Raw genomic sequence first — 27,143 nt, forward strand, 5'->3', positions numbered from 1 at the left:
GCTTCATCCACTATCACCTCTGTTAAGTATGACAACTGAAGAGCCAAAGTAGTAAATGTAACAGATACGTCATTTGGTTCTCAACTACCCATTTGTGTGTATACAAACATGCCTCATATTACTGTGCTTTGCTTTACTGCACCTTACAGATACTGCATTTTTTACAAATTGCAGGTTTGTGACAACCCTTGTTGAACAAATCTATCGGCACCATTCTTTCAACCGCACATGCTCACTTTGTATCTCTGTGTCACATTTTGGTAATTCTTTCAATATTTCAGTTTTTCATTATTATTATTATATCTGTTACAGTGATCTATAATCAGTGATCTTTCATGTTACCATCTAATTGTTTGGGGGCACTATGATCTGCACTCATATAAGACAGCAAACTTTGATAATAAATGTATGTTCTCTGATTGCTCCACAACTCAACCTTACCCTATCTCTCTCCCTCTCCTTGGGCTTCCTTTTTCCCTCAAACATAACAACAATGAAATTAAGTCAATTAATAACCCTACAATGGGCTGGGCGTGGTGGCTCAAGCCTGTAACCCCAGCACTTTGGGAGGCCGAGGCGGGTGGATCACGAGGTCAGGAGATTGAGACCATCTTGGCTAACATGGTGAAACCCCATCTCTACTAAAAATACAAAAAAAAAAATTAGCTGGGCATGGTGCCAGGCGCCTGTAGTCCCAGCTACTCGGAAGGCTGAGGCAGGAGAATGGCGTGAACCCAGGAGGCGGGGCTTGCAGTGAGCCGAGATCACGCCACTGCACTCCAGCCCAGGCGACAGAGTGTGACTCCATCTCAAAAAAAAAAAAAAAAAAAAAAATTACCCTACAATGACCTCTAAGTGTTCAAGTGAAAGAAAGACTTCCACATCTCTCACTTTAAATCAAAAGGTAGAAATGATAACGCTTAGGGAGAAAGGCATGTAGAAATTCAAGATAGGCCAAAAGGAAGGCCTCTTGTGCCAAACAGCCAGGTTGTGAATGCAAAGGAAAAGTCCTTGAAGGAAAACAAAAGTGCTACTCCAGTGAACACACAAATGGTAAGAAAGCAAAACAGCCTGGCCGGGCGTGGTGGCTCACACCTGTAATCCCAGCACTTTGGGAGGCCGAGGCAGGTGGATTACCTGAGGTCAGGAGTCTGAGACCAGCCTGCCCAACATGGTGAAACCTCGTTTCCACTAACAATACAAAAATTAGCTGGGTGTGGTGGTGGGCACCTGTAATCCTAGCTATCGGGAGGCTGAGGTACGAGAATTACTTGAACACGGGACGCAGGGGATGCAGTGAGCTGAGATCATGCCACTGCACTCCAGCCTGGGTGACAGAGTGAGACTTTGTCTCCAAAAAAAAAGCAAAAAGCAAAACAGCCTAATTACTGATATGGAGAAACTTTGAGTGGTCTGGCTACAAGATTAAACCAGATACAACACTCCCTTAAGCCAAAGCCTAATCCAGATCAAGGCCCTAACTCTCTTCAATTCTATGAAGGCTGACAGAGATGAGAGATGCAGAAGAAAAGTTGGAATCTAGCAGAGTTGGTTCATGAGGTTTAAGGACAGAAGCCATCTTCATAACACAAAAGTACAAGGAGTTTGGAAGAAGTTAATTCCAACCCTCAAGGATGACTTTGAGGGGTTCAGGACATCAATTGAAGAAGTTACTGCAGATGTGGTGGAAATGGCAAGAGACCTACAATTAGAAGTGGACCCCGAAGATATGACTGAATTGTTGCAATCTCATGATAAAACTTGAAGGGATGAGGAGTTGCTTCTCCAGGTGAGCAAAGAAAGTAGTTTCTTGCGATGGGATCTACTCCTGATGAAGATGCTATAAACACTGTTGAAATGACAATTAATTTGGAATATAACATAAACATAGTTGATAAAGCAGTGTCAGGGTTTGAGAGGACTGACTCCAATTCTTACAGAAGTTCTACCATGAGTAATACGCTAGCAAACAACATTACATGCCAGAGAGAAATCTTCCATGGAAAGAAGAATCAATCAATGAATCAATCAATTCATTGTTGTCTTTATTTAAGAAATTGCCACAACCCCCCAACCTTCAGCAGCCATCCACATTGAGACAAGACCCTCGATCAGCAAAAAGGTTATAATTCTCTGAGGGCTAAGATGATTGTTGGCATTTATTAACAATAAAGCATTTTAAAATTACAGTATGTGTGGGGTTTTGTTAAGACATAATGCACACTTAATAGTGTGCTGGGAGGTAATACAGTAATAAGGAATACAAATTGGAAAAAGATGGTGCATCCTTTTTAAAGGATGACAAACACAAGTAAGCTCAGTATTGCCAGACCATCCAATTTTCCCAGAGAAGGCATAAATGTGAATTTTTCTGGGTTGGCACAAATTTTCAAAAGTCAAATACTGATTTGGCTAAACAAAATATACCTATAGGCCAAATTTGTAACTTGGCCTATCAGTTTAAGACCTTTGTTCTAGACACTTTATATACTGTCTCAATTTTAAACCAATCCATCAGTGAGTTGTATATCTAGACCAAAGGTGGGCAAACTTTTTCAGTAAAGTGTCAGACTAGAAATATTCCAGGCTTTGTGGGACTATGGTCTGTGGAACAACTACATAATGTTGCTGTTGTAGCACGAACACAGCCATACACAATATGTAAACAAATACGTATGGCTGTGCTGTATAATTATCTATAAAATATTGCAACAAGCCAAATTTGCTCCATGGGCTGTAGATTGCCAACCCCTGATCTAGACTGTTATTTTGGCCCCACACAAAAATGACTTGTCCTAAGCTGTATTTTGGCATTATGCTACATACCTATGTTGGTAGATGCTTTCAGAAAGAACTCCAGAGCATTATTAAATATACTCTTGTGGTTTTTATTTACCACATTATATGACATTCTTTTTAAAGCCCTCTTCAAAGAAATTTCACCAGATCCTAGTACTACAAGTACTAAGAACTATACTTCTCTTGAGTACTTGATTTATTTTTATAGCAAGAACACTATAAATCTTGCACCTAATCAGTTTTCCTTCTTTGCATTGGCAAAGAAAGCAAGCAAGTGAGGGTCAAATAAGTAAGTAATCTCCAGCAAAAGCTAGAGTACTTATGGTAGGCATTTGAGATACAGATAATACTACCCTTACTTTAATTTTCCTATGTATCCTCCTTTTCCCCACCTTTGATTTCCTCTTTTTTTTAACCTTGGTATAATACATATATCTTCCCTAACTGCCTCAATTGTTTTTTACAAAATAATAGAAATTAGGAAAAAATGAACAAAAAGCATGTCTATCCAAGACAAATTAAATTCAAATAATCTAAAATTTCTAATTTTTGTTTAGTTCTAATCTATACAATTGCACCTTTTCATATAGGTGCTAACAAGTAAAAGTGATTGGTTTGTTTTATCTAGTTAATCCTTTCTTCTCATACATTGCTAAAAAGAGAAAGAATATAACGGCCAAACAGCAAACAGTTAAAAAAAAAAAAAAAAAAAAGGAGGACTTTCACTAACTGGAACATCAGCTCTTATGAAAGGTTTGAAGAATTAATGACAACAAATAAATGAAAAATTTTTAAAATTAACCAGTCTAGCCGGGCGCGGTGGCTCAAGCCTGTAATCCCAGCACTTTGGGAGGCCGAGACGGGCGGATCACTAGGTCAGGAGATCGAGACCATCCTGGCTAACACGGTGAAACCCCGTCTCTACTAAAAAATACAAAAAACTAGCCGGGCGAGGTGGCGGGCGCCTGTAGTCCCAGCTACTCAGGAGGCTGAGACAGGAGAATGGCCCGAACCCGGGAGGCGGAGCTTGCAGTGAGCTGAGATCCGGCCACTGCACTCCAGCCTGGGCGACAGAGCGAGACTCCGTCTCAAAAAAAAAAAAAAAAAAAAAATTAACCAGTCTAGACAGTTTTAACATTTATTTTTGCCTCCAGCTCTTCTCTCTATAAATCAATTCAAAATTTAGCATGCTAAATAATTATTTTAACCTACTGATAAACATTATACTCCCCTCTAAGGAACTTGAAATATCCATTACTGAATGCATATCTATAACTATTATCTACCCCAGCCTCTTATTCTCTCTACACACGTTTTTACAACACCTAAGTTTAGTCATACTTTCACATATCCTACCTTGTAGTGGCTGTTTTTGCCTGCTCTGAATTGCTTATTTCTTTAAGAGTACCTCAGTTTTCCTTTGGAGAATGGTACCTGCCCCAGTCTCCATGGCGATCAGGTGAAGCTGGCCTCACCCCTCTCCACAAACTCTTTTTTGGGCACATGATCCAGACTTAGCAAACTAGTGCAACACACACACACACACACACACACACACACACACACACACGCCACAGTGATTGATTTAGAATAAGCACATGACCCAAGCTAAGGATTTCTGCTGCAATTATTGAGAGATCTCTATTTCAATGGGGTTGCTAATCTGGTAGAAATATCTAAGAAGCTGCTGGTGGGTGGTCATCTTTGCCACAGCCATCCTATGGGCACAGTGTCTCTAAGAAGAAGCTACACATAGGAAAGCAGTATGTTGAGTGGGAATACTCACTACAGTTTGAGCACCTACCTGGATCTAGGTGGCAAGAGGCAAGATTCCAATTCTCTTCACTTGTGAAAAATGAATAGAAGTGACATACCCTTCACAAGTGAACCAGTAAACTCCCCTTTCTGCTTTGTGCTTAAGCCAGTTTGAGTTGGGTTTCTTTTTCTGTCCTGTCCATTCAAAGAGTCCTGATCAATATATGCCTTTACCAGGTTGTTTCCCAAATGTGAAAAACTATTACCTCCATGTTCTATATATCAAAAATCTTATTCTCCCAACCTGGTTCAAATGTCATTAATGTTATCAAGTCTGTCTTTATTCCTACCATAATTACCATCTTCTTTCTCCTTCTGTATTTCTTGTAATAGTGATTAAACCAATCTGCCTTGAATTAGTTGGTATTTATATCTCTCCTCTCTCTACTAATCTACAAATAAGGTCTTTAAAGACAGTGACATACCTTATTAATCATTTTATTCTCCCAAGTCTAAAATAGCTAACAGTAAAATCTGTTGAAATAAACTTTCATTCCATCTAGCACTCTGTCTAAAATGTACAACACTATTACCCTTTCTTACTTTTATTTTAAAAATCAATTACTCACCTCTTATAAGACATATTTTCTTTTAGAAAAGAAACCCTATTTTAAGCATATTAGGGGATTATAACATACATAAATCCCAGGACATGAACACCAAAATAAGTCCTATTCAGTGAAAGAAATATATGTGTATTTCTTTTCCCCGTGGTAAGAAATTTTACTATTTTTGATATTAAAATATACTTCTTATTAAACTCCTTTAGTGTTAAAGAAAGATATGGGCATGTTCAAAATAGAAAAGCTCACAGGTGGTATTAAAAAGCAAGGAGGAGCTTCTGGAGGCATTTATACAAAACAACACAAAAGCACCTCTGGGATGAAATTACTTTTCTGACATAGTCTTTAAATATGACATTATATGTTTCCGCTTTTTAGGTATGGAAAAGAATTAGTTGATATTCAAATTCAATTACCCTTTTCTCTAGATATTCCAAATGAAAAACTTTCACCACGCTCCATTGCTTGAGTCTCATACAAAAATATAATTAATATCTGATTATGACATTGGAATCTGAAAGTGTATTTGATGAGAAAAGTGGGATTAAAAGGCCTAAAGTTTCTCCATAGTGAAAATAAACCTAAATATTTGAATTAAAATATGACTATGACTATGGAGAAAGATACAGAGAAAGATATAGGAATTCAAAGTAAAAAGCCCAGCAATCAAAATAGTTCTGGCACTACTGTAAGTAATTCTCTCTGAACCTAGATCAATGGTTTAATCTGTGGTAAAGAACCAGTTTTTCCCAACACATCACAAACCCCACTATTTTTGTAAAAATGACAACAAAAAAAAAAATATAAATTACTAGAAAAAAAGATCATGTACTTAGATAAGGCAGAAATATCAAATTGCTATAAACATTTCTAAGTGCTTATTCTTAATTTTTGTACTTATGTTGTCGCTGACCAGTAACAAACAGACCACAAATCAGGACCAGTCTTTAGGCCACACAGTGATAGCGAGTGCTGCTTAGAAAATTCACATGGCCTCTTTGTGTCTCAGTACCCAATGTGACTGACACAGGGAAAAAATACATACATACATACATACATACATATCTTAACAAAGGAGAAGCGATCAATTCAAATAAACAAACTAACTTTCTTTTGGAAAGCTAAGAACAGTAACCATTTTTTCAAGACCATGATCACAGCACCCCTCAGATCCCACCACTGTAACTACACATTGACAAAGCCTGGCCCTAGAAAACCCAGAAAGTCAACAAAATGATATATTAGACTTTGTGTTCTCTGAAATAACTTAAGGAAAACTGATATTAGAGTTGTGTGATTATAGGTTTATATTTGCAATGCAACAAACATTTCATTTGCATTCAAATGTATGTATTATGTTGCTAGAAATAATAGTGATATATAAACAAAATAAGAATTCTTTTTGCCAACGATGTTAAACGCTACAGAATTCAAGAGTTCACTGAGCTTAAAAGGTACAGCAAGGCCGGGCGCAGTGGCTCAGGCCTATAATCCCAGCACTTTGGGAAGCTGAGGCGGGCAGATCATGAGGTCAGGAGATCGAAACCATCCTGGCTAACACGGTGAAACCCCATCTCTATTAAAAATACAAAAAATTAGCCAGGCGTGGTGGCGGGCACCTGTAGTCCCAGCTGCTCGGGAGGCTGAGGCAGGAGAATGGCGTGAACCTACGAGGTGGAGCTTGCAGTGAGCCAAGATCTCACCGCTGCACTCCAGCCTGGGCAACAGAGCAAGACTCCAAAAAAAAAAAAAAAACAAATGGTCCAGCAAGAAAATTACCTTTTGCCATCTGCACAATTTTTAAAATATGCTCTAAGCAACAATAATCTTAAAGGTGAACTACGATTTGTTTCTATTTTAATTAGTATATTAATCTCACAACTCCTTAGAGTAAAAAACTCAGTATTTTGAGAAAACAGCCTCAAGTTAAGAACACCTTAAGAATCCTCGGCCAGGTGCAGTGGCTCACGTCTGTAATCCCAGCATTTTGGGAGGCCGAGGCGGGCGTATCATGAGGTCAGGAAATCGAGACCATCCTGGCTAACACGGTGAAATCCTGTCTCTACTAAAAATACAAAAACTTAGCTGGGCATGGTGGTGGCCACCTATGGTCCTAGCTACTCAGGAGGCTGAGGCAGGAAAACGGCGTGAACCCGGGAGGCGGAGCTTGCAGTAAGCCGAGATCAAGCCACTGCACTCCAGCCTGGGCGACAGAGCAAGATTCTGACTCCAAAAAACAACAAAAAAAGAATCTTCAGTTAGGCAGACATCTTAGACATGTCACAAAAGAACAAGTGATGGCCAGGAACAGTGGCTCACACCTGTAATCCCAGCACTTTAGGAGGCCGAGGTGGGCAGATCGCCTGAGATCAGGAGTTCGAGACCAGCCTGGCCAACAAGATGAAACCCTGTCTCTACTAAAAATACAAAAATTAGCCAGGTGTGGTGGTGTGCGCTTGTAGTCCCAGCTGCTTGGGAGGCTGAGGCATGAGAATCGCTGGAACCCAGTGGGGGCAAAGGTTGCAGTGAGCTGAGATCACGCCATTACACTCCAGCCTGGCTGACAGAGCAAGACTCTGTCTCAAAAAAAAAAAAAAAAAAAAAAAAGTACAAGTGACAAAAGAAAACACAGATAAATTAAACTTCATCAAAATGTAAAACTTTTGTGCTTCAAGGATACTATCAAGAAAGTGAAAGGAAAACCTGTAGATACTGAGAAAATATTTACCAATCATATATTTGATAAGTGACTGGTATCCACAATACATAAATAACTCAGAACTTAACAATAAATAGGCCAGGTGCAGTGGCTCATGCCTGTGCTCAACACTTTGGGAGGTTCAACACTTTGAGAAGCCAAGGCGAAAGGATTGCTTGAGCCCAAGACTAGCTTGGGCAACAAAGTGAAACCCTGTCTCTACAAAAAATTAAATTAATTTATAATTAGTTGGGTGTAGTGGTATGCGCCTGTAATCTCAGCTATTTGAGAGGCTGAGTTGAGAGGATTTGTTAAGCCCAGGAGATAGAGGCTGCAGTGAGCCCTGATCATACCACACTGCACTATGGCTTGGGTGACAAAGCAAGACTCTGGCTCAAAACAAACAAACAAAAAACAATAAAAAGCCAACCCAAATGAAAAATAAGAAAAGAATTTGAAGTGGGCATTCTCCAAAAACATACAAATGGCCAATAAGCACATACAAAGGTGATTAACATTATTAGTCATTACAGAAGTGCAAATCAAAACTGCAGTAAGATCCACTTCATATTCACTAGAATGGCCAAAATGAAAAAGACAGTAAGTGTTGAAGAGAATTGAGGACAAATCAGAACCACCCCATATCACTGGCTGGAACATAAAACGGTGCAGTCATTTGGAAAAAGTTTGGCAATTCCTCAAAAAATGAAACCAAAATATACCATATGACCCAGTAATTTCACTCCTAGGTATATACTCAAGAAAAATGAAAAAATATATTCACATAAAAAGTTTTACACAAATGTTCATAGTGGCATTATTCATAATAGTCAAAAAGAGTAAACAACACAAATGTCCATCAATTGAGGATGGATGAACAAAAGGGGCACCTCCACACAGGAAGCATTATCAGGCCATAAAAGGGAATAAAGAACTGGTAATATACTGGATGAACCCTGAAAACATTATGCTAAGTAAAAAAAAGCCAGACACACAAAGTTCTGATATATGATTCCATTTATATGAAATATCCACATTATGCAAATCTGTAGAAACAGAAATTACATTCACAGTTGCCTAGACCTTTGAGGGAGACAGAGGAGAAGGGCTGAGAGAAAATTGAGAGTGACTACTCATGGCATGGAGTTTCTTTTTTGTGGAGATGAAAATGTTCTAAAATTGACTGGGATTATATTTACATAATTTTGTGACCATATTAAAAATCACCTGAATTGTATACTTTAAATTAGTATATTCTATGGTTAAATATATCTCAATCAAGTGAGTAAAAAAAATACTTTAAGAATCCTAGACCCTACCCCTAAACTGTTGGTAAACTATGTAAAATCAAAATAATCTAACTCAATAAATGCATGTCTTCTCAAGCCATAATTTTAGAAGGTTTTATTTTAAAATTGCATTAGTCTTACCCTCAATTCTGTAAACCAATGTGCTATTCATATATAAAGAGCTCAAGAAAATAATTTACCTGAGCTAATTCTTACACCTTCCTTGCAGAAATATTTTCTTCAATAGTGTTTATGTTTTTTGTTTTTTGTTTTTTTTTTTTTTTCTTTGAGACGGAGTCTCGCTCTGTCGCCCAGACTGGAGTGCAGTGGCGCGATCTCGGCTCACTGCAAGCTCCGCCTCCCGGGTTCACGCCATTCTCCTGCCTCAGCCTCCGGAGTAGTTGGGACTACAGGCGCCCGCCACCACGCCCGGCTAATTTCTTTTTGTATTTTTAGTAGAGACGGGGTTTCACCGTGTTAGCCAGGATGGTCTCGATCTCCTGACCTCGTGATCCGCCCGCCTCGGCCTCCCAAAGTGCTGGGATTACAGGCTTGAGCCACCGCGCCCGGCCTGTTTATGTTATTTTTAAACATATAGCATACTCAATTTTTCCTCAAGTGTGAAGCAAGGACCCTGATATCAATTCTGAGTTTTGAAAAAGAAACACTTTGATAAGCACATATGAAAGCTGGAGAACGGTACCTTCTCCATGTTTAATTTTTGTAAAAATAAAAAACAGCTTTGCCCTAATCCTCTCTGGGCTTATTTATCAACAGGGCATTTATTTTCTACTACTGACTTTGCAGCCCTGCATTTTAGTTGTGTGTACTACTTTTTCTGTTTGGACTTGTTATTGTCTTTAGCATTAGACCATTCAGTTCTTGAATGAGAATTATGAGGTTTTGATTGGCAGCCTTGTTTCCTAATAATTTGGGACCATTTTTCCCCACTTATTTTCATTATAGCTTCATAAGTGATCTTCTAATGCAATCCAAACTCATTCAAATGCTCTTAAAAGTTTGTAAATTTTTAGTCACTAGCTACCAAGCTCATGTATCAAATACAGTGACTCCTTCCCAGGGCTCATGATGCCTACGTATAAAATTTTTCCAGGTATAAAATTTCTTTATTCTTATATGCTCATTACTCAACAGAAGGAAGCTAAGGCACAAAGAAGTACAAGGGTTCAAGAAAAAGGCATGATATATTTGCTATAGAAAATTTAACCACTAAGTTTTCAACACAGAATACCCCATTGAAAAAATGATTGTGTATTTAGAATCCCTAAAACTTCCAACTGCAAATCCTACAAAAGTCATCTTAGCCAGTAAAACATATGAGCTATATAGTATGGAAGTTAGACAACACTCACAAACAGTTGTGTCAAACACAAAAAGGAAAATTTACTTAAGATAATCCCTAAAATTGACTGGATAACAAAAATAACTCTCATTTAATATGTCTTTACCATGGGTCAGGAAGTATTCTAAACTTTTGATATGCCTTATCCTACTTAATCCTAGGAATAACCATAGGTTATAGGTACTATTATTATCCTCAATTTGACAGATGAGAAAACTCCGAAAAGTTAAGAAATTTGCTGGACGTCCCATACCTTAGTCACTCTAAATAAATACCTGAAGGCAGAGCCAAACTTTTTACATGCCACCCTTGTCAATCTTCATCTCCCATTCTCCAACCTTTCTCAGTCATGTTAGTCTTTCCATAGTTCTTCAAACTATGGTCATTTCCAGCTCCATGTCCCCTCGTCCCTCATTCCCTTAACTTATCTAGAAAGCATTCTTCCTTCCATTCTCTACTAATTAAATTTCTATCCACCCTTACTAAATTCTAGTTCAAACTCCAGCTTCTTCCACAAAACATCTATCCACTGACACCAGTTGGCAATAGCTTCTTCCTTCTTTAACCTCTTAGAGTATTTATGGTCAATGTCACACATTTCTGTAACTGAACAAAGTTGGTAAGGTTTCCAACTATTAGATATGCATACCTTTTACCCAAAACAAGACTGTAGTCCTTTTATAGGAAGGAACAGTTCTTTTCTATTGCTTATAGCATCTTGGTTCTTCTAGAAATCTAGTATTCACTCTAAGTGACTATATCTAAGGCTTGACTGACATACTTATTAGGACTACCTTTGACTGATGGCCAGGGAGCTACTTCTTCCAATGACTCTAACAGACTAGTTACAAAAAAAGTTTTAGGATACAGCAGCCTCTTGGTGTCATTAAAAAGGAAGCATAGACTAAGCATCGACCTTTCCTCCTAAAGTTTCCTTGAAATTCCTTTTGTTTGTTTTTAAAGAATAAAGCCTTGAGCTGGGCATGCTGGTGCATGCCTGTAGTCTTAGCTGAGGCAGGAGGATCACTTGAGCCTAGGAGTTCAAGGCCAGCCTAAGCAACACAGTAAGACCCCATCTCTAATAAAGAAAGAAAGAAGAAAGCTTTAATAACACTGGTAATCACAAAAGGGTAAAGAAAGTAGACCAAAATTTCTGAGTAATTCCTTGCAACTGGAAAAGCAGATGAGACTGCAGTGATGAAAATACAACAGAGGACACCTAAGCCCAGGAGAATACCAAGGAGAGTAAGTGCTAGTTTTCATAAAGGAGACTCAGAGATGCTACAAGCAAAGACACAGGATGATGAAGAACTCATTAAAGAACTGTAATCAAAGCAGCCAGAACCCTTGGGTCCATCCTCAAAAGCAGCTAGCAGTAAAGGCTTGTATATTTGGGCTAAATCCCAAACTCCACTCTCTCATTCTCTAAGTAAGTGAACTAGTTCCCAAAGGAGCCTTCTCCAAGAGCATTGTAACCGAGAGAGAAGTTGAGCAGTGTGTCAGAAAACTCTAGACTCCCTACCACCCCAGCACCAAAAAAGTAGAGGGTCAAAAATCTGTAACTAGTAATGAAATAAAAGCATTTAACTTCCCCCTGAGGAATGTTCTATTTATTTTGGCAATTGTGGAGGGTACTAGTCTGCCTCCTCCCTCCGTACCAAAATGCTCTGTAGGCAAGCTGCCTCAAGGCAAGCTGCTAGTTCACTTACAACCCCCAAGTCGACCTCCCATTCAAAGGAAAAGTCTTTCAGGACAACAGACATGCAAAAGTAAAGGAATCCTACAGAAGTTACCTACAGAATCCAACTAGGTCCCTCACTCACAAACATGAATCACTAATTCAAGCTCTCCAGATACTTGAGGAAAACCAATGGCACGGAGAAAAAGGCCCATTGTTTAAAATCCAACTTGTAGACAAAGCAGTCAATTTAGAGAATCAAATATAGATGTTATAGACCTTAACAATGCAAAAGTCATATAATTAACAAAATTTAAATTGAAGAGCAGGAAGAGAAATGGAATCAAGGCTGGGTGTACTAATTTCCTTATATTTTAAAACAAGGAATCAATAGGCACTGTCTGAGGTTGGCACATTACAAAATAAGAATATTATTTAATTGAAAAGCAAACACAAAGAGAAATACAAAGGGAGAAGCAGGAGAGGAAGTTTAAGGAATCATTCACTGTAGAGGAAGTCAACAGATATCATCTACAGTTGACCAAACAAGAACTAAAAGTGTAACATCTAAAGTTCCTATGGTAACTACTGAAGAACCTGTACCAAGAGGGGCTGCCTCTAGAGAGTAGCAGTTTCAGGGGGTAGGGTGAGGTGGAAAAGAAAGCATTTACTTTTTATTGTACAACTTTCTGTTTGTTTTTATTTTTAATCATATGCATGTCTCTTACTATGAAAAAACAAAAACAAGGCCGGGGGTAGTGGCTCACACACTTGTAATTGCAACACATTGGGAGGCCAAGGTAGAAGGACTGCTTGAGACCAGGAGTTCAAGACGAGCCTGGACATCATGAGAACACTGTCTTTGAAAAAAAAAAAAAAGTTTTTGTTTTTTTTTCTGAGACAGAGTCTCCCTCTGTTGTCTAGGTTGGAGTGTGATAATGCGATCTCAGGTCACTGCAACCTCCACTTCCTGGGTTCAAGCGATTCTCCTGCCTTAGCCTCCCAAGTAGCTGGCATTACAGGCATGTACCGCCACACCCAGCCAATTTTTGTATGTTTAGTAGAGATGAGGTTTCATCATGTTGGTCAGGCTGGTCTTGAAACCCTGACCTCAGGTGATCCACCCACCTTGGCCTCCCAAAGTGCTAGGATACAGGTGTGACCCACCATGCCCAGCCTGAAAAATAATTTTAAATTAGCTGGGTGTGGTGGCACATGCCTGTAGCCCTAGCTGCTCAGGAGACTGAGGCAAGGGGATCATCTGAGCCCAGGAGTTCAGGGTTATAGTGAGCTATGACCATACCACTGAACGCCAGCCACGGTAATTGGGCAAGATCCTGTCTCTCCAAAACACACACACACACACACACACACACACACACACACACACAAAAACTAGTCTGATTTTAAAAATTATATGGCATAGAAAGACCAGAGGTGGTGGTTTATTACTTGAGAGTTACATGTCCTGGTCAAGAAACAAACCTCTCTCAAACTCAGTTTTGTCAATTTAAGACAAGGGAAAATGTCTTCCTCGTGGGGAAGTTTTGAGTAGATTAAAGGAAATAATGCACACGGAAGAAGCTGGCACACAGTGTCAGACTTATCTCTGAATAAATATTAATTAAAACTTGTTTAATCCTTTATCTTTCCATGAAAATGCTACCCCAACCACCAGCACAGTCACCTCCAAGTTATGTTTCTCAGAGAAAGGAAATTCTCTTCGGGATACTGTGCCAGAATAACATGCCTTCCTCTTAAATCAAATTGGTCCTTTCACTATCTTAAAGAACCTTTGCTCTTTGATTTTTAAATTCCAAATTCGCACTTTGGCTCAGTTTGTAAACAGGAAGCTCAACTGAAAACAGGAAGCTATACAGTACAACTTCTCCCAAATCAAAAGACTGCAGGCCAGATCCACATATATACAGCAAAAGAGATAAGAGATAAACCTGTTACATGCCTACATACATCATACTTACCACGGGCCTGGTGCTATCTAAAGATCTGTGATTGGGGTTTGGACTCCCCTGGATTAAGGCACTGCCCTATTTACAGGCAAATATCCCTAGGGCTAATTTATCAGAGCCTTTCCATTATACTTGAGAGTTTGGTTTGAGAGGGGAGAAACTCCGGAAATAGGTTCAAAAATGGGACAACTACCTACAGACACAAAGCTCAGGAACCGCGCCCTAAACAGCCAAGAAAGCCACAGCCTAAGGGTGCTGAGTGACTACAAGAGTGCTGGAAGTGGAGGTAAGTGAGCACATAGAAGAATATTTTTTACGTACTTCATAGTGTTGCCTATTTCAAAGACTCTTCACACATCTGCACATGCAGGCTACAAGTGCAACTGCTTGGTCTAATTAACTCTTCTTTTCAGCTGCAAAGGTCAACATGATAAATGCCTCTAGAACAGAGCTTTTCAAACTTCAATGTGTACCTGGGGATCTTGTTAAAATGCTGATTCAGATACAGGGTCTTGGGTGGTGTATTAGGCTGTTCTAACATTGCTATAAAGAAATAGCTGGCCGGGCGTGGTGGTTCATGCCTGCAATCCCAGCATTTTGGGAGGCAGAGGTGGGCGGATCACCTGTGGTCAGGAGTCCGAGACCAGCCTGGCCAACATGGTGAAACCACGTCTCTACTAAAATACAAAAATCAGCCATGCATGGTGGCACGTGCCTGTAATCTCAGCTACTCAGTAGGCTAAGGCAAAGAACTGCTTGAACCGGAAGGTGGAGGTTGCAGTGAGCTGAAATTGTGCTACTGCGCTCCAGCCTGGGTGACAGAGCGAGACTCTTGCCTCAGAAAAAAAGAAAAAGAAAAAAAAAGAAGAAAAGAAAAGAGAAAGCAAAGAAAAGGGAAAAGAAAGAAAAGGAAACAGAAAGGAAAAGGGAAAGGGAAAGGAAAAGAGGCCAGGCGCAGTGGCTTACACCTGTAATCCCAGCACTCTGGGAGGCTCGGGAGGGTGAATCACAAGGTCAGGAGCTCAAGACCAGCCTGGCCAAGATGATGAAACCCCCCACTCTACTAAAAATACAAAAATTAGCTGGACATGGTGGTGGGTACCTGTAATCTCAGTTACTCAGGAGGCTGAGGCAGAGAATTACTTGAACCCGGGAGGCAGAGGTTGCAGTGAGCCAACATCGCACCTCCAAGAAATAATGAACTATGTGAAAAGACCAAACCTACATTTGAATGGTGTACCTGAAAGTGACAGGAAGAATGGAACCAAGTTGGAAAACACTCTTCAGGATATTATCCAGGAGAACTTCCCCAGCCTAGAAAGACAGGCCTACATTCAAATTCAGGAAATACAGAGACCACCACAAAGATACTCCTCGAGAAGAGCAACCCCAAGACACATAATGGTCAGATTTACCAAGGTTGAAATGAAGGAAAAAATGTTAAGGGCAGCCAGAGAGAAAGGTTGGATTACCCACAAAGGGAAGCCCATCAGACTAACAGCAGATCTCTCTGTAGAAACCTTACAAGCCAGAAGAGAGTTGGGGCCAATATTCAACATTCTTAAAGAATTTTCAACCCAGAATTTCATATCCAGCCAAACTAAGCTTTGTAAGTGAAGGAGAAATAATATCCTTTACAGACAAGCAAATGCTGAGAGATTTTGTCACCACCAGGCCTGCCTTATAAAAGTTCCTGAAGGAAGCACTAAACATGGAAAGAAACAACCAGTACTAGCCACTGAAAAAACATACCAAATTTTAAGGACCATCAACACTATGAAGAAACTGCATCAACTAACATGCAAAATAACCAGCTAGCATCATAATGACAGGATCAAATTCACACATAACAATATTAACCTTAAATGTAAACGAGCTAAATGCCCCAAATAAAAGACAGAGACTGTGAGGCAGGAGGATCATAAGGTCAGGAGATCAAGTGAAACCCCGTCTCTGCTAAAAATACAAAAAAAAAAATTAGCCAGGAGTGGTGGTAAGCACCTGTAGTCCCAGCTACTCAGGAGGCTGAGGCAGGAGAATGGAGTGAACCCAGGAGGCGGAGCTTGCAGTGAGCTGAAATAGCGCCACTGCACTCCAGCCTGGGTGACAGAACAAGACTCCGTCTCAAAAAAAAAAAAAAAAAAAAAACACAGACTGGCAAATTGGATAAAGAGTCAAGACCCATTGGTGTGCTGTATTCAGGAGACCCATCTCACATGCAAAGACACACAAAGGGTCAAAATAAAGGGATGGAGGAATATTTACCAAGCAAATGGAAAGCAATAAAAAGCAGGGGTTGCAATCCTAGTCTCTAGTAAAACAGCTATTAAACCAACAAAGATCAAAAGAGACAAGGGCATTACATAATGGTAAAGGAATCAATGCAACAAGAAGAGCTAACCATCCTAAATACATATGCACCCGATACAGGAGCACCCAGATTCATAAAGCAAGTTCTTAGAGACCTACAAAGAGACTTAGACTCCCACATAATGACACTGGGAGACTTTAACACTTCACTGTCAATATTAGATCAACAAGACAGAAAATTAACAAGGATATTCAGGACTTGAACTCAGCACTGGACTAAGCAGACCTAATAGACATCTACAGAACTCTCCAACACAAATCAACAGATTATACATTATTCTCAGTACCACATTGCACTTATTCTAAAATTGACCACATAATTGGAAGTAAAACATTCCTCAGCAAATGCAAAAGAATGGAAATCATAACAAACAGTCTCTCAGACCACAGTGCAAGCAAATTAGAACTCAGGATTAAGAAACTAACTCAAAACCGCACAACCACATTACAACCTGCTCCTGAATGACTACTGGGTAAATAACGAAATTAAGGCAGAAATAAATAAGTTCTTTGAAACCAATGAGAACAAATACACAATGTATCCGAATCTCTGGGACACAGCTAAAGCAGTGTTTAGAGGGAAATTTATAGCAGTAAATGACCACAAGAGAAAGCAGAAAAGAACCAAAATCAACAACCTAATATCACACTTAAAAGAACTAGAGAAGCAAGAGCAAACAAATTCAAAAGCTAGCAGAAGACAAGAAATAACAAAGATCAGAGCAGAACTGAAGGAGATAGAGACACAAAAAAACCTTCAAAAAATCAGTGAATTCAGGAGCTGGTTTTTTGAAAAGATCAAGAAAATAGATAGACCACTAGCCAGACTAATAAAAAAGAAAAGAAAGAAGAATCAAATAACACAATACAAAATGATAATGGGGATATCACAACTGATCCCACAGAAATACAAACTACCATCAGAAAATACTATAAACACCTCTATGCAAATAAACTAGAAAATCTAAAACAAACTGATGAATTCTTGGACACATACACCCTCCCAAGTCTAAACCAAGAAGTCAAATCTCTAAATAGACCAATAACAAGTTCTGAAATTGACGCAGTAATTAACAGCCTACCAACCAAAAAAGGCCCAGGACTAGATGGATTCACAGCCAAATTCTACCAGAGGTACAAAGAGGAGCTGGTACCATTCCTTCTCAAACTATTCCAAACAATAGAAAAAGAGGGACTGCTCCCTAACACATTTTATGAGGCCAGCATCATCCTGATACCAAAACCTGGCAGAGACACGACAAAAAAAGAAAATTTCAGGCCAATATCCCTGATGAACATCGATGTAAAAATCCTCAATGAAACACTGGCAAACCAAATCCAGCAGCACATCAAAAAGTTTATCCACTACAATCAAGTTGGTTTCGTCACTGGGATGCAAGGCTGGTTCGACATATGCAAATCAATAAACATAATCCATCACATAAACAGAACCAATGACAAAAACCACATGATTATCTCAAAAGATGAAGAAAAGGCCTTCAATAAAATTCAGCAGCCCTTCCTGCTAAAAACTCTCAATAAAGTGGGTATTGATGGAATGCATCTCAAAATAGTAAGAGCTATTTTTGACAAACCCACAGCCAATATCATACTGAATGGGCAAAAGCTGGAAGCATTCCTTTTGAAAACTGGCATAAGACAAGAATGCCCTCTCTCACCACTCCTACTCAACAGAGTATTGGAAGTTCTGGTGAGGGCAATCAGGTGAGAGAAAGAAATAAGAGTATTCAAACAAGAAGAGAGGACGTCAAATTGTCTCTGTTTGCAGATGACATGATTGTATATTTAGAAAACCCCATCATCTCAGCCCAAAATCTCCTTAAGCTGATAAGCAACTTCAGCAAAGTCTCAGGATACAAAATCAATGTGCAAAAATCACAAGTATTCCTATATACCAATAATAGACAAACAGCCAAATCATGAGTGAACTCCCATTCACAATTGCTACAACAAGAACAAAGTACCTAGTAATACAACTTACAGAAGATGTGAAGGACTTCTTCAAGAAGAACTACAAACCACTGCTCAAGGAAATAAGACAGGACACAAACAAACGGAAAAACATTCCATGCTCATCGACAGGAAGAGTCAGTATCATGAAAAGTGGCCATACTACTCAAAGTAATTTATAGATTCAATGCTATCCTCATCAAGCTACCACTGACTTTCTTCATAGAATTAGAAAAAACTACTTTAAATTTCATATGGAACCAAAAAAGGGCCCATATAGCCAAGACAATCCTAAGCAAAAAGAACAAAGCTGGAGGCATCATACTACCTGACTTCAAACTATACTACAAGGCTACAGTAACCAAAACAGCATGGCACTGGTACCAAAACAGATATATAGACCAATGGAACAGAAAAGAGGCCTCAGAAATAATGCCACACATCTACAACCATCTGATCTTTGACAAACCTGACAAAAGCAAGCAATGGGGAAAGGATTCCCTATTTAATAAATGGTGTTGGGAAAACTGGCTAGCCATATGCAGAAACATGAAACTGGACCCCTTCCTTACACTTTATACAAAAATTAACTCAAGATGGATTAAAGTCTTAAATGTAAGATATAAACCATAAAAACCCTAGAAGAAAATCTAGGCAATACCCTTCAGACATAGGCATAGGCAAAGACTTCATGACTAAAACACCAAAAGCAATGGCAACAAAAGCCAAAATTGACAAACGCAACCTAATTAAACTAAAGAGCTTCTGCACAGCAAAAGAAACTATCATCAGAGTGAACAGGTAACCTACAGAATGGGAGAAAATTTTTGCAATCTATCCATCTGACAAAGGGCTAATATGCAGAATCTACAAAGAACTTAAATTACAAAAAAACAAACAACTCCATCAAAAAGTGGGTGAAGGACATGAACAGGCACTTCTCAAAAAAAGACATTTATGCAGCCAACAAACATACGAAGAAAAGCTCATCATCACTGGTCATTAGAGAAATGAAAATCAAAACCACAACGAGATACCATCTCACGCCAGTTAGAACAGTGATCATTAAAAAGTCAGGAAACAACAGATGCTGGAGAGGATGTGGAGCAATAGGAATGCTTCTACACTGTTGGTGGGAGTGTAAATCAGTTCAACCATTGTGGAAGACAGTGTGGCAATTCCTCAAGGATCTAGAACCAGAAATACCATTTGACCCAGCAATTCCATTACTGGGTATATACCCAAAGGATTAAAAATCATTCTACTATAACGACACATACACATGTATGTTTATCACAGCACTGTTCACAATAGCAAAGACTTGGAGCCAACCCAAATGCTCATCAATGATAGACTGGATAAAGAAAATGTGGCACATATACACCATGCAATACTATCCAGCCATAAAAAAGGATGAGTTCGCGTCCTTTGCACAGACATGGATGAAGCTGGAAACCGTCATTCTCAGCAAACCAACATAAGAACAGAAAACCAAACATTGCATGTTCTCACTCATAAGTGGGAGTTGAAAATAAGAACACATGGATACCGGGAGGGGAACATCATACACCAGGAGCTGTCGGGGGGTGGGGGGGCTAGGGGAGGGATAGCATTAGAAGGAACACCTAATGTAGATGACAGGTTGATGGGTGCAGCAAACCACCATTGCATGTGTACACCTATGTAACAAACCTGCACGTTCTGCACATGTACCCCCCAGAACTTAAAGTATAATAATAAGAAAAAAAAGAGGTTTAATTGGCTTATGGTTCTGAAGGCTGTACAGGAAGCATGGCACTGGGCATCTGCTTGGCTTCTGAGAAAGTCTCAGAAAGCTTACAATCATGGTGGAAGGCAAAGCGGGAGCAGGCACAACACATGGTAAAAGCAGGAACAAGAGACAGAGAGTGAGGTTGGGAGGTGCCACACACTTTTACATGACCGGATTTTACAAGAACTCACTATCACGAAGACAGCACCAGGCCATAAGGGATCTGCCCCCATGATCCAAACACCCCCTAACAGGCTCCACCTCCAGTACTGGGAATTACAATTCAACACGTGATTTGGGCGGGGATAAATATCCAAACTATATCAGGTGGAGACAGAGATTTAGCATTTCTAACAAGCTCCCAGATGATGCTGATACTGTTGGTCTACTGACAATACTTTGAGTAGGAAGGGGCTAGAAAATCATTTCCTTTTCAGTACAATATCCACCTCTCTAACCCAGGGTCTTAACAACACTCCCTTAATCAAAAGCAGCAGAGCAGTATGCTAGCTGGGGAAGAGGGAAAAAGTAACTCTCTTAAGAGCAAAGCATGATCCTTACAGTTCACAGACACGAATTCAAATTCCAGTTCTGCCACTATGTAGCTATATGTCATTGGACAAATCACTTAACCTCTGTATTCTTAGGTTTCCTCATTTGTCAAATAGTGATAGTACTATCTACCTCAAGGAGATACTGTCATGATTAAAAATAAGTAATGTAGCAAAGCATTTAGCTTGCTACCTCCACTAGATGGTCTCTATGCCTTAATTTAACCTACATTCAACTGCCAGGACAATATCCCTCAAATCTGCATCCCTCACTTCAGTATACTCCATCAGGGATCTCTTAATGACTACCAAATCAAAGGTAAATTCCTTAATTTGGCATTCAGCTCCTACTATAAATCACGCACCGACCTCCAAGACCCCCTCCACTCCTTCCTATTCAACACCACCTCTGGTCGTCACCCATATCTTCTCCACGCAGATAACATCACCTCACTGCCACCATTCAATTTACTAATTCTGAAATGTGGGGACACAAGCATTTAGTGCTCTAGGGAACATCTAAGCAATTACCTGGTTCAAACTCTTCATTTCATATACTAGAAAATAAAAATCCAAAAAGGCCTAAGCAACTTGTCCTTGGCAATAAAGTTATCATCAATTATAATGAAAACCTGGTTTCTGAGCTTGAACTCCAAAAGTTCTTTTCAGTCTGTTTTCCCATTCTCTGCAACAAACCTCAAGACCCACATAAAACTCACTTAAATAAAAGGTCCTCCCTCCACAATCTCTTAGAATTTAGGCATAAAGTTTATGCTGTGGTTTTTTTGACAGGATGCTAAAACATATGGCTGATTCAGTCAATACATCAGGAAGTAAAAATCAATGAAACCAACTATTTGCCTTGGTATAAACCAAATAAATTGAATATTATAGTATGTAGTATTTATTCTTTCTGGAATCTGCCTTAATATAATTTAGATTGCTAGTTACCTTATTCTAGGTGATTATCTTCTCCTGCCATCTAGATTACATTTTTCTTAAAAATAGGAACTTTATCTTATTCACCCCCCAATTGCCCTGTCCAAGTATCTTGTTCTCCTCTTCATGTACTGTGTAAATAACTGCTAATTTGCTGAATTAAAGATGCATTATTTTTCATAATGTTGAGTTTTATTTAACCTTTGCAATCTTTCGTATCTAGCTCACTTTGTTATAGTATCATCTGTCCACTCTGTTTTATTCTGATGAATTTTCCTGATCAATAGCATAAAAACTTAGAAAGATAATTCTCAATGACTATGTGTTTTATTTACTAATATATACCTTTGTATCACAAAAATATTTTACATCTGTGTACTTTACATCCCCAATTGCACAATATATAACTTGAGGATTAAAAATATGTCCTCTACTTTCTGTCATTTCCTCAACTATAATCCCTGTGCTACACACATAGCACAATGACTAAAAGAATCATTGTTATTAAACTGCTAAAACATACATAAGCTAGCAATTTGGCATATTAAGATAACCCAAAAATTTTAAAAACGAAAGTGCAATGTTAATGCATGTTATATATGCAAAAATATGTGCAAGAAAACTAATTACATTTTTCAGAACAAAATACAAAGGTAATTTTAGGTGTCAAAAATATGATAGTAGGTGAAAAAAAAAAAACCACCCTAAATGCTAAGTTATTGAAAAATTGTTTTTCTAGTTTTAAACATTGTTTCATACTTACCCTAAATGCTAAGTTCTTGAAAAAAACCTTTTTATCTAGTTTTAAACATTGTTTCATACTCATATCAGAGAAAAGTAAAACATCTATTTCATGGCTTTTGTAAGAACTGATTAGTGCTACACCTAATTTTACACACAAAAAGACTTCCTCAAAAGTTTGGTACATTAAATTTATGTGTGTGCACATGGATAGGTTTATATCTAAGCCTGTTTTAGACACTTTCTAAGAGCTAATTATTTATAGGCATCCTGGAGACAATCTTTCTAAAGAAATCTGTTGGAAAAAATGATTTATATGCTTTATTAATCCAAATTTTTGTTCATTGGATTTTTGTAAAGAAAGGTATACCAAAACATCTTTTTAATATTATAAATTATGATAAAAACAGTTCAGCCTTTTTCTTAATCCCTGAGATTTAAAAAATAGTTTCATTCCTAAAAAAAATTTCTTCATACAAACCTATGTCCTTGAAATGCCCACAGCCTTTCAGTAACCTAGTTTATTCAGAAATTTTTAGTTAGAAAGACACCAGGACAATAAATGACTGTTTTATATTTTCAGCTTCATTTTAGCCTACCTGTATTCATACCCTAGAGGTTCCAGATTTTTATCCACAAAGTGATTATGGTCTAGGACTGAATCAGATTTGTAACAAACATCTATTGGGATCCTTCGACCTATCATTGACGGGCAGAGCCAATATATGTCTTCTAGCTCACTGAATCCTTTCAAAACCTTACCTTAGGGACTTTCCACAGTGCTATATAGTTAGAAGCTTTCTTTCACAAATGACAAAAATGAATGAAAAATGATTTCAGAATAGAAAAATGGAAACCCAAGTAATTATATAGTGTCTAAAGTCTACTCTGTATCTACTCACCTTAGTGCCTAAGCATTTTAACGTGTACAGAAAGGGATATTCTTTAAGGTTGTAAATCTCATTATCTCTAACTTTATCTGATTACTGACATGCACCATTTATATTGACACTCCAATATATCCGGCCACATGATAGCATAAAACTTCTAATGGTGATATACAATAGTCTAGAAACTATTATGATTTGCTTTTTTGTTTTCCAGAAAAAAATCAAGCATAAACTAATAAAATGAAACTCCTAATAAGTATACTTTCTTCTAAATAGAATATCAAAATTAAACTCTAACAGCAGTCATGCAATCATTTATAAATAAAATATAGATTCTTATTCTTTTTCCTAAAAAGGTAATTTGGCATGTCATTCTCTCTTTTTTTGCTATTGGTCTCAAAATGCAGTTCTTCTCAAAAAATATAAAACATAAGAAGCATTTCCAAAGAGGGAAAACAAAAATTTACAAAGTACAATATTTTTATGCTACGAGCTATACAAAAATCTGTCACCATCTATGTTACAATTCTAGTCATCAATAAGGTACTTTTTTCCAATGTACAACTCAAAAATCAATTATATCAACTCTTTTGTATAGAGAAGCAGCATACCTTTCAGGCAACTAGTATTAATGAGTAGACATGACTATAGAATCTCCATCTGTTTCTCTGACAAAGCTGTGGCTACTCTAGTCTCTCATTGAAATTCCATTAATCTGGTGTACCAAGGTCCAATGCGAAAATCAAAACTGCATCTAACCCTTTATCAGCTCACAATAACCTACAAGTGAACTCTGCCTGTTAGCATGCAGCAAGTTATGATTTTGCTATCAATCAGGCAGTTGGCCAATAAAAAAAAAAAAAAAAAAAAAAAAAAGGCAGGCTGAAAACAACATACCTGGCAGGGTTTGGAAACTTTCTTTTTGCTGTTTTCATCCCCATTCGATTTCTATATGGTGCCTGGACCTTGTGAGATTATACATTATTCTTCTTGGCTGTGATTTAATTGCTACTAGCAATCAAGTCGAAGCATCACTGAAGTGTGCTTGAATTTCATTAGAAGATATAACTTATGCTACTTTCCTACAGTACCTAATAAACCATAAAGAAACCAAAACACATATGGCTTGAGGGAATAACTGGAAAATTAGGTGGCCATTTGGGAACTGAGTGAACTTTTGAACCACAGGAACAGAGAAAAAGAAATATTAAAGCAAAAGACAGACTTAGAATGCACATAGAGATGTGCAGGTTTGACCTTTTTGGTACCTTGAAAATTACATTAGCATTATGAAAAATACATATCATGTTTAGAGTTTATAGCCCATCAAAGTTCAGATACTTTGTTAGTGCCTACCATAAGGTAAAAGTCAAAAGGACAAAACAACAATCTGATTTGACAAAAGGCCGTTTGGTGACCTGTGCTAATTTGGTTATGCTTATCATTAAATGCATTATCTTTTTTAGAATTAACACATTATTAGACTGAGGTCACATGATGAAGGAAATTTATCCATCAAAGGAAAGAGAACACACACAAAATCTAAGTTGAAGGGAGAAAGACTGATACATTGAGATGATATTTTACAGTGAATATTAAATGTCCACGTAGTAGTTTAAAAATGAATTTTAATAATGATATTCTTAGAAGAAAATGTGATAGTATCAAAAATAGTATTATTTATATATCAAAAATGAGTAATACTACAGGTTAGTTTTAATCTACTCAAGAATTGCTTAAACACTAAAGAGTAGGCACTATTAACAAAAAATTTGATGTTACATATAAATGTTATTAAATAATATTTAAAATCAATAAAACAACCTTTTAACAAATCTTTTAGTGTATTTCCTGAATATTTGGTTATAAAAATATATGATAAATTATTTACTCTTAAAAAGAAAACACAATGTAAATGCACTATAATTTAATAATAATTTATTTTTTCTAACAAGCTACTAGAGGATTTCTGGCTCTCATAGATATTTAATTGTTGAATTTCTTTTTAGGTTGCAAATTTTTCAAGAATACACATAGCACTCCCCTGAATATCAAAATATTTACGCTATTTTAAGAAACTATGTACATACAGTCTATGAATATATTCTGCATATGTCTCTCTTAGTATAAATATTCTGTGTTTGTGTGTATACACACACATATTTATATACACCAGCATTTTACAGAGAAATAAAGCAATTGCAATGCGTCTGAAAAATAGTACCACTTAAATAACAATTCATTGTTTTGCCTGAAAATATTATTTATTTAATTATAAAACATTTTCTAGTAGAAATGCTTTTTGAAGATGAGGTTTTGGTGAAGAGAAAAGAAATGATTATCTCTTTAAAAAATAGAAAGTGAATATAACAGCAAAAAAAAACCCTCCCTTTAAAAAAAGAAATTAAATGTTTGCCAAAGCATAACATTCAACATAAAATAGATATGACTATTATTGCTACACTTTGTACAAAGTTCTGGATATAAAAAAAGATTGTTTTGTACTGAATCAGTGGTTAGAATGTTTATCACTTATGCATGTACTTGACTTATCCCCGTTCTGCAATAGACATAATTTTATACCTCATAAAAGCAATTTATGTTTCCAAAGGGAATAATCTGGATAACATAAAATGTGAAGTGTTCTGTTGCAGGAAGCATATTTTCATTCAGCAATTGTATTTAGAGATGGAACTGCACAGTTTGATCGTCACATAGTGGCAGAAGGTATTATTCATTTCTATGTCTATGTGAAACTTTGAGTGCTACAAATTAACATGCATGACTAATTTATCAATACACAGTCTTAATTTATAACTATATATTACCCTTATAAGGTTTCTATAATGGAGATATACTCAATGGCTATAACAGAGAAAGTACATACTACACTAAAAACAAGTTTCATAACTTTGGCAACATTCAATAGCTTTTAGAAATTACTAAGAGATAAATTTATTACTAATTCAGTCAACAAACACTGCAATATTACTGCATAATATGGGGCACTTTTAAGTGACAATCATAAAAATGAAAATGTGTATTAAAAGAAACATTTTATAAAAACCTGTCTCAATGTGAAGAGGCTATGTCAGAAAATTAACTTAATATTGTATTAACTCATTTTGCATAAAGTTTTCAGAAAAAAATAGATCAAAAATCTTTTTTATTATTTATAAAATAAATAATACAATAAGCCTTTAAGTAGCACAATAAAATTAAGCAAGAATCTGATAATATTAAATTAACTAACAAACTGTTACTAATAATATTCATATGATGATACAGGCACTCTCTCAAAAATTTTAGTAAAGAACATTTTCAAGAAAAGCCATTACATACTTAGGAAAACCTTACTAGAACCACTAGAGAGAGCTCTTCTGTTCCTTAGAAGGTTTTGGTAAAGGTAAGTTAACCGAAGCCTCTATGTTCATCTGCTTTCTCATAAAACTACCACCTATATACATAGCATTGTTTTGTGTGAGTGTCACAGTTATGTGGGAAAATGTCACATACCATCAGAGGGGGTTTCATCGTCTTTATCGTATCGTTCTGAGGCTAATGAAATAGTGTCTGGAGGCCCAGCAAAAGGGTCATCATATTCTTCCCCATCTTCTGCATCACCTGTTAAAAAAAAATCAGAGAAATGCCTTTTATACTTTAGCCATTTAAAGCAATGTTACTTAATGCTAATGTTACTTTGTTAGAAGAGGTAAATTTTACTTACTACTAAAT

At 37.5% G+C, this 27,143-nt stretch overlaps 1 protein-coding gene across 3 annotated transcripts in view; it reads right to left on the reverse strand.

Moving 5' to 3' along the window:
* The window catches only part of SKAP2 (src kinase associated phosphoprotein 2), a 209,655-nt gene that overhangs the window by 153,660 nt on the left and 28,852 nt on the right, over window positions 1–27,143 (reverse strand). For all 3 annotated transcript variants that reach the window (XM_050785454.1, XM_050785452.1, XM_050785453.1), the window contains exon 4: window positions 26,925–27,032. Coding sequence is in view for 2 of the 3 variants with exons in the window: in XM_050785452.1 (XP_050641409.1) it covers window positions 26,925–27,032 (108 nt within the window). In the remaining variant the exon portion in view is untranslated. The remainder of the gene's footprint in view (window positions 1–26,924; window positions 27,033–27,143) is intronic.

This window comes from Macaca thibetana, chromosome 3, assembly GCF_024542745.1.
Source record: "Macaca thibetana thibetana isolate TM-01 chromosome 3, ASM2454274v1, whole genome shotgun sequence".
Lineage (NCBI taxonomy): Eukaryota > Metazoa > Chordata > Mammalia > Primates > Cercopithecidae > Macaca > Macaca thibetana.